Below are 15,269 nucleotides of genomic sequence, written 5' to 3'. Positions count from 1 at the left end.
TTGGGGCACCGTCTACAGACGGTGCCCCAAACGCGAGATCAGATTCCATGGCTTCTCTCCGGCTCCTCCTCCTGCCCGGAGCGGCAACGGGGAACTCCGAGCTACGCTCGCTGATGAATTTCTTTGAGAGACATTCACCCACTGAGCCACGGGTGTTTTCAAGAGCGCTGTCATCCTTCAGTCTCCGCGGTGGTGTCCTGTATAAAGCGAACTTTTCTCCGCGTGGCCGAAGCTACCTGCTAGTTGTTCCAGCAGTACTTCGTAACAAGGTTCTGCAGGCTTGCCACGATGAGCCGACGGCGGATAACCTCGGATTCACCGGTACCGTCACTAGGACCCAGCACTCATACTACTGGCCAAAGCTTTTCGGAGCCGTGCGGAATTACTTGCGCACGTGCCGTGAATGTCAACGACGGAAAGCGCCACCACTCCGGCCAGTGGGCCCCCTGCACCCTGTCGAAATCCCCGAGAAGCCGTTTGAACAGGTCGAGATTGACCTGTTGGGGCCATTTCCGGCGTCGTCGATGGGGAACAAGTGGATTGTAGTCGCCACCGACTACCTCACTTGGTATGCAGAAACAAAAGCTCTCCAAAGAGGAACTGCAATCGAGGTTGCCAAGTTTTTTATTACGAACATTGTTCTCTGGCCCGGTGCCCTGGCCATTGTTATTACGGAGAGAGGCAAAGCGTTTACTGCTGGGCTTGTCTACTCAGTGATGCAACTCAGCGGTACTTCACATCAGACCTCAACAGCGTACCACCCGCAGACAAACGGGTTGGCTGAACGTCTCAAGAAGACAATAGCGGATATGCTGACTATGTACACCTACGCCGAGCACAAGACCTGGGATGATATATTGCCATACGTCACGTTCGCTTACAATACGGCTCAACAAGACACGACCCGGATGACACCGTTCTGACTTCTTTATGGCCGACCCGTTACCCCTATTTTGGACGCAAGGCTGCTTCACAACACCAGCAAGAACAACATGCAGCTAAATGAGTTTACAAAAGGAGCGAAAGAGGCGCGTCAACTGGCGCGCTTACAATTAAGGCAGCAACAGCACTACGGCACGCACCGTTTCAACCTCCGTCACAGGACGGCCGTTTTCAAACCCGGCGAACGTGTCTGGGTATTGGCTCCTGTTAGACTTCAAGGAAAAGCTCCTCAAACGCTGCTTTGGTCGACCTATAGAGTTTTGCGCCAACTTGGCGACGTAACCTACGAGGTTGTGGACGACGCAATCGTTTCACAACGCCGGCGTAGCTGCCGCCCTCACGTCGTTCATGTCGTGCATATGAAGCCCTACCTCACACGTTGAGAAACAATGCCACAAACGCATTTATTTTTTTCTAAGAGGTTTGCACGCATGCTGTCTCGACGGGGGGCACATGACACGTGGATATTTGTCAAGCAGCGATCCCCTGCTTGTGGTGTGTGTGATCGCCGTGCAGTGTTCAATCCCCAGTGAGTGATATGTTCTATGCTCCTTGGCCAGCCAGTTGTTCGAAGACGACGATGCAAATGTGTGGGTCCACCACTCGTGGGCCAGGCTGATTCAGCCATCTTCGCTGAGACTGGCCGTGCTGCCTATACTCTTCGGTGTAGCGCTACGCCTAATAAATAGGTACATCGCCATCCTGCTGTCTGCACCTCCGTCTACTAAGACTCAACAATATTTCTAGAATATGAGGCTAAGAGCTTGATGAGCGCAACGCCAGCACCCCTGGTGTCCATTGACTTACAGCAGAGAAATCTCGTACGGCCGCTTCAGCTGGCACTGCTGCCTGTTCTGTAGATAACATGTGTGCTTTGACCACGGTAAAGTCGCGTCTTCTCCTGCTCGGCTTTCGCGTTCCACTGTTATACACAAAATAAGAGGTGGCGGCATTAGACGAATCAAAGGGGCGCCGAAACACCTGTCTCATGCGCATCTGCAGCTGACGTGGCGACAAGGCCGTGCGCACCCAATGCAGCATGCTCGACAGGCTGTGGCCCCGCTACGTGGTTTCTCTTCTGTCTTTGACGTTCGAGGAAGCACATTTATCGGAAGAACGGTATTGGGCGGCTTAAAGGGAGATAAACACAGTAGTGGTCGGCCTTCGGCTTTTTGTACTAGCATACGCGCCCTAAAGCCTTGACATCAAAAACAGAGAAATCCCAGCGATGGAGTTTCCAGAAAGAACGCCGTTTCCTCTGCCGTCCCTCCGTAAACGCAACGACTTACCGCTACAGTTACACCCACTCTTAATGAAACAGTGGCGTTCATACGTTCCTCCCAAAAGGAACTAGTTGCAGTAACGACGTTCCTTGGAACGCCGTTCTGTACCACACTGGTAAGCCTAAACTTCTCTTCAGATGGTTGTTGAGTCTTACGCGTTAAACCGCCGCACCAGACGCTGCCTATTGCGCATTATTCACGGTGCCGCAACAAAAAAAGACTTCATGAAATGCCCTATAGAAAAAATTAGAGCAGCACATGTCTCTGAGTTTAGCTCGTCTGGAATTTATTCTGTAGGTTATTTTTTTCGCACACACACACACACATACAAGGGGAGGCGGGTGTTGTGCGGTCGGGGCTGAGTGCTCATGAATTGCGCACCGCGTGGATGACGTGCACCAGTAGCGTGATGGCCACCAGCACAGCCATGATGCTCAGCAGAATGTCTAGCCCTTCTTGCTCCGTCCTCATTAGGCTGCCGACGCCGGCCGCCAGGAACATGAAGAAGCCCAGGCCGTAGTACTGCACGGCCACGAGCAGGGGCAGGTCTCGGCCGCCGTGCAGGCCCAGAAGGCCGTTCAGGAAAAACATGGCACCCACGAGCGCGTACGTGAAGGCCAGGTTGCTTAGGAAGAAGAACACGTCGAAGATGAAGCCCCGGAAACTGAGCGCCGTCACGATGACGGCGCAGCAGAGAACCTCGAAGATTCCCATCAGGCCTGGCGGCGTCCTGTAGAATTGGCGGTTGAACTGGACCCGTATATGGTGGCCACCCCCGCTCACCGGGCCTAGTTGTTCGCTCTGATGCAAGGGCGGCAGCGGACCACTCGATAGACGCGGCGGAGGTCCTGGCGGTAGATAAGGTGCTGGTCCTTCACCGGGCGGCAGCCCGCTGAGCGGGGGCGGCTGCCAACTGGGCGGACGCAGCGGCCCACCGGGTGGCGGATAGGGCGTAGCCTCCACCATCTCCTCCCGTCAAGTCGTGGGACGCTCAGCTGCCAAGCAATGGCCGTATCGAGATCAAGAGCTGCACGAGCTTTCTCAGCGGGAACCGCGAAACGGCTCTCAGCGTTCTGTATAGCAGGAACGTCAGGTTAGCGCGAATTTGGTAGTGGCAGGTTTGATGATGTCGATGGTGTTTGGCAATTTCGTGTAGGCGAAGCCGAAGAAGACTCTCGGGTATGCTGCGCGTCTTTATTCCGGTTCCACATAACTCGAAATACAAAAGTATGTTACGAAAAAAAATGGAACAGCAAGCTATTGCAGGCTTACAAATCTAAAATATGTGGTTACTGCAATATTGTATAAATCATATTAGGAGTGAGTGACGATGAGCTGAAGGTTTTTTGCTGATATATTAAGCTTGGGTCGATCGTCTGGAAGAAGAAGAGGTGAATGAAAAACAAAATTTACGATCTACGGGAGCCTGTAAATAAATAACATTTTTTCGTACTCCTGATGTTTGGCTGGACTTTTTTTGGGTATATGCCCTTTACCGGGAAACGTCACCACCATCATCATTATCGTCTTTGTGGAAAACGTCCAGGGAAGCAAGGGAGGAGGCAGGCGTCAGTAGAAAGCCAATATATTTACTGTAATAAAGATTGATTGAAGTGCTGTCGCCGTCCAACCGGTCAATCCCAGAATGACCATGTAGCACGGATCGACGGCTGTCATCACCGGTGCGTGATCGTGTGGCACGAGTCGAATCCTCTGGCTGGTTCACCTTGGATGGTTTTGCCTCTTGATGCCTCTCCAGAGGACTCTGTTTTCCTTCACCACCTTCACTATCGTCGCAATTATACGCCCGATGGTCGAAGTGGCTGTTTGTCATTCCGCTCAGTTTACGTGAAGATGTATGCGCTGCTTACTACGTCGATCCCTAAGCCGCTCATGCTGGACCTCTTAAAACGTACACTCGCCTCCACCAACGATACTATTTGCGCACTATGTACAGCTTCGTGCGGAAATACATTCGGGCCCGCACTGACTGTCAGTGCTGCAAGACGCCTGCACCGCAACCAGCCGGCCCTCTGTAGCCTTTGTCATGTACTCTTCGTCCTATACGATCGTGTCGGCATCGACTTGTACGGCCCTTTGCCATGCAGTCTTTCGGGCAGCCGATGGAATATTGTTGTGGTCGACTACCTAACACCCTACGCCGAAACCTCAGTGCTTCCAAGTGCTACAGCGCGTGATGTTGCTGGGTTCGTCTTGCGCTCCCTCGTCTTGCGGCATGGTGCACCACGCGAATTACTCAGCGACCGAGGGCGCGTATTTGCCGCTGAGGTACATGCTCACCATGTACGTCGCTCGTGATCCTTGAAATTGGGATCTGGTGCTACCTTTTGTAACGTTTGCTTACAACACCGCCGCACAGACAACTACTAGCTTTTCAGCTTTTTTCCTCCTCTATCGACGCGAGCTGTCTTGCACAATGGACACAATTCTGCGCTACAGCCCTGATTCTTCTGAGTGCCACCCTCTTTCTGACATAACCCGACAAGCCGAAGAGTGCCGGCAGCAAGCGCGCACATCCACATCAAATGACCAGGGTCGCCAGAAGCATCTTCACGACAACGACGACGCCTCATCTTCCTTTCGTGCTGGGGAGCTTGTGTGGCAGTGAGTCCCCGCTACAACACCGGGTCTACCCTCCAAACTTCTTGCGAAATATCATGGCCCCTACTGCATCCTCAAGTGTACTTCTCCCGTGAACTACACAGTAGAAATGACGCCATCTGCAGACCTTCGTTGTCGTGGCAGGGAAACTGTCCTCGTCAGTCGCTTGAAACCCGCCGTAAGTCGCCAGGATTGTAGTATTCGCGGAGCGCTAGAAACGCACAACCGACACGTTTAACTTCAGTCTGAGAGTGCCTTCATTTTTCGGTTCCCCTCCCCGGGTCGCACCCTAGTAATTCCTTTGTCTGGCGGGCTGAGCCGACGGCGCGCAGCCAGCCGCTCCGGTTTTCCTTCCGTCTGGGCATAAACACACAGCACAAGAATGGTTTCTGCTTCACCGGGGGGTGATTGTAACGAAGATTGATTAAAGTGCTGTTGCCGTCCAATCCCTCTTCACCGACCAGTCAATCTTCCCGAATGAGCATGCAGCACGGATCAACGGCTGTCATCACCAGTGCGTGATCGCGCGGCACGAGTCGAATCCTCTCGATGGTTCACCTTGGACGGTTTTGCCTCTTGATTCCTCTCCAGCGGACTCTATTTTCCTTCCAACAAACAGCCTTCCATTACATAATTTACATAGAACCTTACTGCGAGGAGCCATCTTGATGCCTCGCCTACTCGTCTGCCTTCTTCTTCCTCTGCGTCTGTTGAGCTAGGTGCCTGCATCGTCTTCGTCGCCATCGGAATTTTAAACAATCATTATCATCATCACAATCAGCATCAAGACTGCTGGCTACCTCACTGGCACATCTTCATCCACCCCTGCAAATAAACCGAACTTCCTTACTACAAGTTACAAATTAAGCGGGAGCGTTTGACTGTGCCTATACTCCCATTCATTGTTTCATCTCACCCGTACACTCCCCCAGATACGTGCACTTCTTTTTTAGTAGTTGTTTTCCCCAAAGAGCCTGTGAAGATTTTTTTGGTACGCCATGCCATCAGTCGGATACGCGAAAGTCTATATCTGTTTGCTGCTACGTCGTTTACACTGACTCACAAGCAGCATACACCGCTTGCCTTCCAGGGGCACCAAATTATGATATTCGCAGCATTATTAGGAAAGAAGTCAAACGTCTACGAGAAGAGGGCTACAAATTTGTCATAAAATGGATTCCTGCACATGAAAAATTACTCGAAACCAAAAAAGCACACCAGGCAGCTGCGAGCTGCGGCTCTTTCCGCAACTTTGCCTAGTTGGGCTGCAATTCCTACTTCTTGGGGCCCTGTCGACGTGTCACATCCGCTGTCGCCTCCTATGGATAGGGCAGAGACGTGGCATCGCGCACAGTGGTATAGCGGCAGCGTTCTTCGGCTCTTGGCTAACCCTGAGGGACGAGAACGGCGACCGCCCAGTACACTCCGGAGGCTAGAGGTGGTACTTCTTCGTCGAGCTCAGACTTTTCTACTTCTGTCACCAGCACGGTGACACATCATTAACCACCACTCGTACATAACACCACAGCGCCCATACTGCCTTGCAAGAGGCACGACCGAGCATCTCCTGGGGAGTTGGCGTGATTTTACGACACTTCGCGAAACAATGCCTAAGTCCCACGGCGGACATCAACCTCGCACCTTCCAAGGGTCGATCGATCCGCCATCACACTTCGGCCCAATGGACGCACTTCGGCTATGACAGCCATTTCTTCAGTACTTTAAGAAAAAAGAAGTATATGGCCGTTTGATCGCAAAGCCGGCCTTGGGACGTCCCCACCTCGAAGAAGCAGCGGACACCAGTTCCTTACCCCAGCACCTTAGCCCACCTTATTTCTGCCGCAATGTTTTTAACCTGTTATATGCAGAAATAAAAACATACAAAAATGTGTTTTTTGTTTCGTATTTACGACTACATTTCGTATTATTAACATATTCGTTAGCGGATACCTCACTTTCAACGTAACTGATTGATACCAAGCCTTTGTCGATATGCTTGTATGGGTGTAAAAAAACAATTACAAGTGAGCTGGAGCCTTGATCTGTAGCCCTTAATATTCTTCACGGAGCTGGCGCCTTGTTTCTGTAGCCCTTAAGATTGTTCACGTAGCGTAAAATTGACGGTCTTATCATTCCACGACAACTCATATCGGCCGTTGTGGAATCTCAAATGTACTAAAGACCAACAAGCACGGAAAGCTGCTTGGCAGCAGTTTCTGCTAAACCAGAGCACCGCTAGGTCGGTTAATTTGAAATTTTACCTTTTCCATATTTAGGCGCACTGCTCTACGGCCCAAGGAAACCTGTAATATTGGCTGTTTTTCATACCTGTCAAAGCCAAATCGCAGAGAACATTTAATCTCATTTATCAGTGCTAGTAAATCGTGTTCTTCCTCTTCGAATGCACCCTCACTAGCTCGTGCGCCACAGAAAACCGTTTCGTTTTTCAGGAAGATTGCTCGGGATCTACAGTTGCGGCTCGCGACGGGGATTCATCGGCCAGGCCGTCGAAATTTAGGCACCGCACTACCTGTCTAGATTGAGAGATAAGAAGTGACAGCTGGGCGACTTCAAAAAGGCAAGCAAGCACCAGGAGAAAAAAAAAAGACGCGACGAAACGATGAGCCACCAGGAAAGCGCCATCACGGTCCTTTCTTGTAGTGTGTCTGTAGCGTACAGTCTACTCCCCCTACATGCGAGCGAATTAATGAGGGTTCAACCGGGCCCTGTTTATATGTTATGAGGGTAAGACGCACAGAAATGCGTTAAAGAGCGACGCGAACGCCCAAATCGCTATTTATCGCAAGACATTTAGGTGCCCTCCAGTTTTTTAGCGTGGGCTACACTTTGCGAGGTTGAGCAGTTTCGCGTGACTCCTGGAGAGCCGTGCTGAGCATGCGCGAGAAAAAGTGACGTCACACGGCGAATACAACGTTGCTCGCTGCCCGGCGCCTCTCACACCGACCTCTGGTCCACCCGTGGCGGCCTGGTCTACTTGATGATCATGCGACGGGTGGCCGGGTGTAGAACCGATGGCTCGAGGGTCGCAGCAACACCAGCGTGTGCCTGTGGAACCAGCTTAGTGCTGGGGCAATTCGGGACGCTGCGGCGGATCCGCTTGAAGCGTATACATGTGTCACATAATGCGTATACCGTGTGTGTGTCATTGAAGCAGTAGTAAGCATGATAATCAAGCTAATCCTAGACAACCAGTAAAGCTAAAAATAACCAGCCGAACCTTAGCTCACGCTACGTATGTCCTGGCCTAGCCCAACCACTGCTAATTTTTTAATGACACAACTGTTTCATAGATGCACGAGGAGAACGTGCAGAAAACTGTCGAAGCCTATCACATCACAGATACAGGCGAGAAAAAAAATGTTTGATAAGATTCGAGCCCGCATCTCCTGGCCTGGTAGGTCAAGCTGTGTCGCTAAGTATGTTATTGTGCGTCGTGTCAGCATCGCAAACGCCCTACAACGGTGTCTGCTGGAATTATAGAAGCCGTACCTTTCTTTCCTCAAGAATCCTCTTGACGTGTTGGGTATTGACCTATAAGGAATTTTACCATCCAGAACCTTCGGCTATGGCTGGAACGTGACCGCGTGCGACCGTATAATGCGTTATGCAGACCCTTTTCGATCTACACCTGAATAAAGTTTTGCTTCATTCAATACATTGTGCTTTGATTCCTCACAGCTGTGGCACAATTAAAGCTCCAGTAATTTAACTTTGCTCGAGTTGTCGCTTATGTCGAAACACTGCTCATAAAAAAGTTTTAGCCGTCTTGTTGACTTCGTTATAACGAGGGGTTACTGTACCTGGAAATTCCATCTGAAAGGGTGCGATGGAAGCATTCCGTAAGGGCATATGTCTGGGCCTGGTATGAGGACGTCATTTTTTGGACACTGTTCGATGCACGACGCAGGCCTGCAATGGCGTTCGAGAGGGATGCTTTTCCATCGTCACTCAGTAGAACCAGGGGCTTCATGGGAGCAAAAAAGGCCGTAAGTTTTGGCTGTTTCGAGTTCTTGCTGGGCGCGATCAACCCCTGCTAGAATTTGGCCAAGCATTGCATGACGCTACGGTAGCCGCACGTGAAAGTGGCAGTGGCCACTTTTATACCGGGTTGCGGGCGGCACGGAGAACTACGAGAGTTTCGCGCTGGAACGCCCCTCAAACAAGCGGCTCGAGGTTGATGTTGCGTTTGTTGAGCTCAAAAAACGATTAAGCGCTTATTGTGGGTACACTGAGCAATCATGAAAACTGACCGGTTTCGCACTGTGGCTTTGTATAGTCACTTGGCATTTTTTCCCGAGCTGTGCAGCCGTTAAGTTTGCGACACAAGAGTTTTTTGGCGCCCTGTTGCCGACGAGACTGCTGATTCTATAAAACGAGTGTCCGTGTTCCCACACCATCTCGTCCACGGCATTGACCAATGTCTAGGAACAAACCTCAATAGCCCTACCACGTACTTGGACCGTTTGTATAAAGTCGAATGAGGGGATCGAGCATGACCGGCTCAAACACATCGCCGGGGAAACAGCAGCTTGCGTTGACCCGCCATGTTGACAGCCTGACTCGCCACTGCGTCGCCGCTGCATCGCCGCCGCTCGGCTGCTCCTCCGCTCGCCACTTCGCTCTAAGCGGGTTAAGCTCTTCATGCGCTTGGAGTAATGCGGCCTAAAATGCATGTGTTTGGGTTGAGACCAGAACAAATTTTGAATAAAGCGATATTTCGTCTCAAGCGAGTTTGTTATAATGAGGGAACCGTATATCGGACCATGCTGTGACGACTAGGACGTAATCCTTCCATTCGTTACATGATTGGTGGCCACCACGTTTTGGATTTGAGCAAGCACCTTCCCCAAATTTCGGTTACTCAAACCACTTCAATTCTTTATGTCGAGGTTTTGCGAACATGATCGCATCCAATCTTCCCGCAGACTAAGCTGCCGCTCTACGGAATCTTTTCACCACCTACCAAGACATTTTCGACTTCGACTGTCATCTTTTGGGTCAAACTAGTGCTGTTGAACATCGTGTAAACAACGGTGACGCCAGCCCTGTCCACAGCCGCCCATCTCGTGTGTTCCATGCTGAACGACAACCATTCAGCCGAAAGTGGATATCATTCTCCTCAAGGATTTCATCAAACCTTCGTCGAGTCACTTGGCTTTGCCTCTCCGAAAAAATCCGATCTGGCGGTTCTGCGTAGATTACAGACGCCTCAACCAAACCACCAAGGACGTTTATCCATTGTCGCGCATTGACGATGACTTGGACTGCCTGCATGGCTCCAAATATTTCTCGTCTGTAGACCTCAGGTGTGTATATTAGCACATTTTGCGTTGAAGAATTTGACCGCAAGAAAACGGCGTTGGTTACATCGACGGCCTTTACCAATTTAAGGGGTAATACCGTTTGGCCTATGTAATGCCCCTGCTACCTTTGAGAGGATGATGAACACGTTACTCCACGGGTTTATGTGGTCGATCTGCTTATGCTACCGCGATGATGTAATTGTTTTTCCCTGCAATCGAAACCCGCCTCAAGAAATTTCGGCAATTCCGGAAGTCTTTTGACGTGCACGCCTTCAGCTAAATGTACGCTAATTTCAGTCCGGTCATCGCCTAATTAAGCAGTTTGGACACCTTGCAGATGCCAAGGGTGTTCAGCCCGACCCCGATAAAATTCGAGGTGTGCGTAATTTCCCAAAACCGCATTCGTCGAATGATGTCCGGAGCTTCGTACACTACTGTTCCTACTTTCGTCGCTTCATTGTGAATTTCGGAGACATAGCCCGTTATTCGACCGGCCTCCTTAAACTGAATGTCACCTACAGATGTGGCCCCAAGCAGGATGAAGCCTTCTCTACGCTTATCGTCATGCTTACGTGGCCACCTGCTTCAGTCCATTTTGATCCATTGGTCGACCCGAACCGAAGTCCGAACCGACGCAGCGGCCATGGATAGGGCTGGCCTGAACCGCGTCATCGCCTATGCCGGCCGCCTCCTGTCGCCAGCCGAAAGCAATTACTCCATTTCGGAACAGCAGTGTCTTACACTTGTCTGGGTTGTCGCCGACTTCCGCCCATACCTTTACAGTAGGCACTTTAATATTATTGCAGACCACCATGCTCCGTGCTGGCTTTCATCTTTAAAAGATCATACGGGCCGGCTTGGTGGATGGGCTCTCCGCCATCAAGAGTTCACTTATTCGGTGGTGTACGAATCTCGCCGCCTACACTACGACACCGACAGCCTGTTGCGCAATCATGTGGGCCCTCCAGAATTCAATTGAGCTAGTTTTGGTACATGCCTTTTTCCCATCTCCTACTTCCTCAACATTGCTGATGAACAGCACCATGACGCATCCTTACTCGTCATCTCCGACGGTCTCTGATCTGCAACACCTGACGCTTTCCTACATGCTTATGCAATTCGCCAGGGCGCCCTCTATCGTCGCAACTTCTCCTCCAATGATCCCGAACTGCCCCTTGTTATATCTGAACAACTACATGCTACCATTTTGCACCAGCGATGTTTCAGCGGCTGGGGCTGGCCATCTTGGAATAACTTTCACGTGCGACCGTGTGCGGCGTCACTTCTTTTTGCCTTGCCTATGTCGATCCGTGTGACGATACGTCACTGCCTTCGACCTTTTCCATCCGCGTATACCACCGACCACGCTCCCCGCAGGTCAGCTTTAACCGATCGAAATTGCCTTGAACCATTTTTCTGTGTGGTTTGGACTTACGAGGCCCTCTTACTCCATCCTAATCTGAAAATAAGCGGGTGGTCGTCGCGGCGCACTACGCAAGGCAGTTTGCCATCATCCGTACCCAGCCTACCTTTTGTGCGACCGATGTTGCCGATTTTCAACTGGCCGACGTGATTCTGCACTACGGAGCTCTCTGCCAATTGCTCACAGGTTGTGGCGGATACTTCGTATACAAAGGTGTTGACGACCTCCGGCACTCCTGTTCTACTCAGGCTTGTCACACACAGGCACTGTCTTTTTGTACAAGGAGCACGGGGACGCCGATCCGAGGAGGGTAACGTAATAAGGGACCTTGTATCCTGCTAACGTGTTTACAAAACTATTTGAATTTCCCAGTCTTCTACATACGTAGATCTCGTGTTTTGGTACGAACATAATTTTCAGCAATTCGCGCTCCGAGAAGCGGTGGGGTGCCCCTCTTATAATGGCCTTAACGGAGTCATCAGGCGCGAGTCCGTAGAGTTGCACTGGATAGGTCCCGTTACTAATTTGGATCTGCCGGACCTTGCTCAAGGCTTTTGCAGCATCCGCCGATGGGGTGCTGACCGTAGCGATGTTCTGCACCGTGTCCTAGCGAACGCGCATGTTGGTTTGGCACCGCGTTGAATGGATTACGTTCAGCAAGGCGATCCACACCTCGGCTAAGTCCAGTTGCGGTATTTTGACGCCACCTTGTGGTCGCAGCACGAGTTTGTAATCGGCCCAGGGAAGGGAAGCTGGCCTGGGAGCAATCTTGGGTCTAGTCGAAGGAGTTGAAGTAATCGATGGTGGCGTTAGGCCTACCGCTGGCGTGGTTTTCTGCTCTCGTCGCCGCTGAGCTCGGGACACGACATCAATCCATTCTGCTTTGGAGTTTGAGTGCGCAAGTTCATCATAGTTGCCTTCACTTGGGTCTTTTAGCATTGCGTTGTCTTCTGTTTGACTTGCGTCACTGCTCTGGAGGACCGCGGAGCGGTCTCCTGGGTCGACGGTCGAGCCCGGCATTGGTCCTGCTCGTCGCTAGGCCTACCCCGCTGGACGAGGCCTAGCTCGGTCCGTGGTAAACAACTGCCGTAGATTGGCTTAAACAGCACTCACAGAGAAGTGAAAGGTGTCCTCCGATGCACAGAAAGTATCTCTAGATGGCGGTTGTACCAATTTTGAAGCACGATACGAATTTACGGCACTTTTGTGAAAAAAGTGTGGAGCCCATGCATGGGACCATCGCTCGGTGTAGGACCCCTGGGGGCACCCCTCCTGCGAATTGGAGCGGGTAAATAAAACAGCAACTAGCAAAACGTAACCTCGGCCTCGCTTGGTATTAGTTACGTCATAACCTTCTGCATAACTGCTCGGTTACGTTGAAAGTGAGATATCCGCTAACTAATATATCAAGGAAACGGAATCTAGTCGTAAATAAGGGACAAAAACACCTTTTTTGTACCATTTTATTTCTGCATGTGCAACAGTGACGTGCCACCGTGCAACTGTGGTGGTGACAGAAGTCGAAAGATCTGAGCGGGACAAAGAAGTTCCGCATCTACTTTCCTTAGTGTACCGGGCGGACAGCCATATGTTTCCCCAGGGTTAGGCCAGGGCCGCAGAACGCTGCAGCGATATCTCTGTGCGCGATGCTATGTCTCTGCCCTATCCACACGTCGGCAGGTCCCAAGAAGTAAGACCGATATCGCATCCAGGCAAAGGTGCATAAAGAGCTGCAGCAGGCGTTGCCTGGTGTGCCTTTCTGGTTTCAAGTAATTCCTTCATGTCAGGAATTCATTTTATAACGACTTTGTAGCCCTCTTCTCGCAGGCGACGGACTGCTTTCCTAATAGTGCTAAGAATATCCCAGTTTCGTCCCCCTGCATGACGAGTGGTGTATGCTGCTTGTGAGTCAGTGCAAACGAAATAGAAAAAAAAGATGGATGTTGTCTTCCTCGTATCCGACTGATGGCGTGGCGTATCAAAAAAAAAGAAGATTACAGCTGACCGTTTGGCGAGCAAAATGAATTGGAGAAAAAGTGTGCATATCTCTGGGAGAGTACAAGTCAGATAAAAGAATGACGTGGAGTGAAGGGACAGTCAAACGCTCCGGCTTAAATTGGGACGTATAGCATGGACGTTCGGTTTATTTGCAGGGGCAGACGAAGGTGTGCCAGTGAGGCAGCCAGCAATCCCGATGCTGATGCTGCTGATGATGATGATTAGCCTCGGTGAATCACATATACCCAAACAGGGTATCGGCCAAACATTAGGGATATGAAAAGAGATGTTATTTATTTACAGGTCCTCAAGATAGTAAATTTTCCGCTTCATTCAAAACTTCTCGCTAACGATTGACCGAAGCCCAATATGTTGGTAAAAATCGTTAAGCTCATCGCGATACACTCCTAATTTGTTTTCTACGACATTGGAGATTTGTGAGCGAGCGATAGCTTTCTATTGCATGTTCTTCAGTAACATTCATTTGTATGTTAAGTTATTCGGGAGCGGAAATAAAAAGCGGCAGAATACCCGAGAGCCTTCTTTGGCCTCGCCTGCACGACATCGGCAAATCCCATCGCCATCATCATACCTCCCACTACACAAGAAGCACTCAGCTGACGTCTCTGCTGTTCGTTTGTGCTGACATTTCAGCGGACGTTTCTACGCTGGCAGCCGTGTCGTGGTTCCCGCTGAGGAAGCTCCTACAGCTGACGGTAGCGAGGCCTCTGGGAGCTCTTGTGGTCTCGGGACGGCTATTGCTTGGCAACTGAGCGTCCCACGGCTGGTCGGGCAGAAATGGCGGAGGCTTCGCCCTATCCGCCGCCCGGTGCGCCGCCTCCCCCGCCCATCGGGCCATCGCCCGGCGGAGGACCACCACCATATCCATCGCAAGGTTCTCTGGCCCGTCGACCAAGCGGCTCACTGCCGCCCTCGCATCACAGCGAACAATTTGGCAGGATGAGCGGGAGTGGCCGGGCCAGGCGGGTTCAGTTCAACCACCAATTCTACAGGACGCCGCCAGGCCTGATGGGAATCTTCGAGGTGCTCTTCTGCGCCATAATTGTGACGGCGCTCACTTTCCGGGGCTTCATCTTCGACGTATTCTTCTTCCTGAGCAACATGGCTTTCGCGTACGCACTCGTGGGCGCCATGTTTTTCTTGAACGGCCTTCTGGGCCTGCACGGCGGCCGAGACCTGCCCCTGCTCGTGGCCGTGCAGTACTACGGACTGGGCTTCTTCATGTTCCTGGCCGCCGGCGTCGGCTGTCTGGTGAAGTCGGAGCGCGACGTGCTAGAGATCATGCTGGGCATCATGGCTGTGCTGGTGGCCATTACGCTGCTGTTGCACGTCATCCACGCGGTGCGTAACTCGAACTCGTGAACACTCAGCCGGGGTAGGCCAACGCCAGCATTTGCTGCAGGAATGCACAGCACTGACGTGGCGTGTGTGTGTGTGTGTGTGTTTGTGTGTGCGACAAAAAAGGACCCAGAGAGTGAATTCCAGACGAGCTAAACGCATAGACGTGCATGAGCTGCTCTAATGTTTCCTGAAGTGTGTTTTATGAAGTCTTTGTGGCTGAACTGCGACGCCACTGTGCCTCATCACTGGCTACAGCTGCGGTAGGCGCGTCTGGGGCAGCGGTTTAAAAGCGTTGTTAGCAAACGTCTGATGAGA

At 51.3% G+C, this 15,269-nt stretch overlaps 1 protein-coding gene across 1 annotated transcript; it reads right to left on the bottom strand.

Moving 5' to 3' along the window:
• Positions 1-2,591: 2,591 nt before the first annotated feature.
• Positions 2,592-3,191, bottom strand: LOC144180090 (uncharacterized). Its single transcript, XM_077708497.1, has one exon. It carries the CDS (start codon positions 3,189-3,191, stop codon positions 2,592-2,594), a length of 600 nt encoding a protein of 199 aa, XP_077564623.1.
• Positions 3,192-15,269: the final 12,078 nt, after the last annotated feature.

Source organism: Haemaphysalis longicornis, unplaced genomic scaffold, assembly GCF_048455015.1.
Source record: "Haemaphysalis longicornis isolate Haplotype H1 unplaced genomic scaffold, Haemaphysalis longicornis Haplotype H1 scaffold_4, whole genome shotgun sequence".
In the NCBI taxonomy this organism is placed as follows: Eukaryota; Metazoa; Arthropoda; class Arachnida; order Ixodida; family Ixodidae; genus Haemaphysalis; species Haemaphysalis longicornis.
The sequence above is the reverse complement of the archived record's forward strand: the minus strand, read 5'-3'. Positions and strand labels throughout refer to the sequence as shown.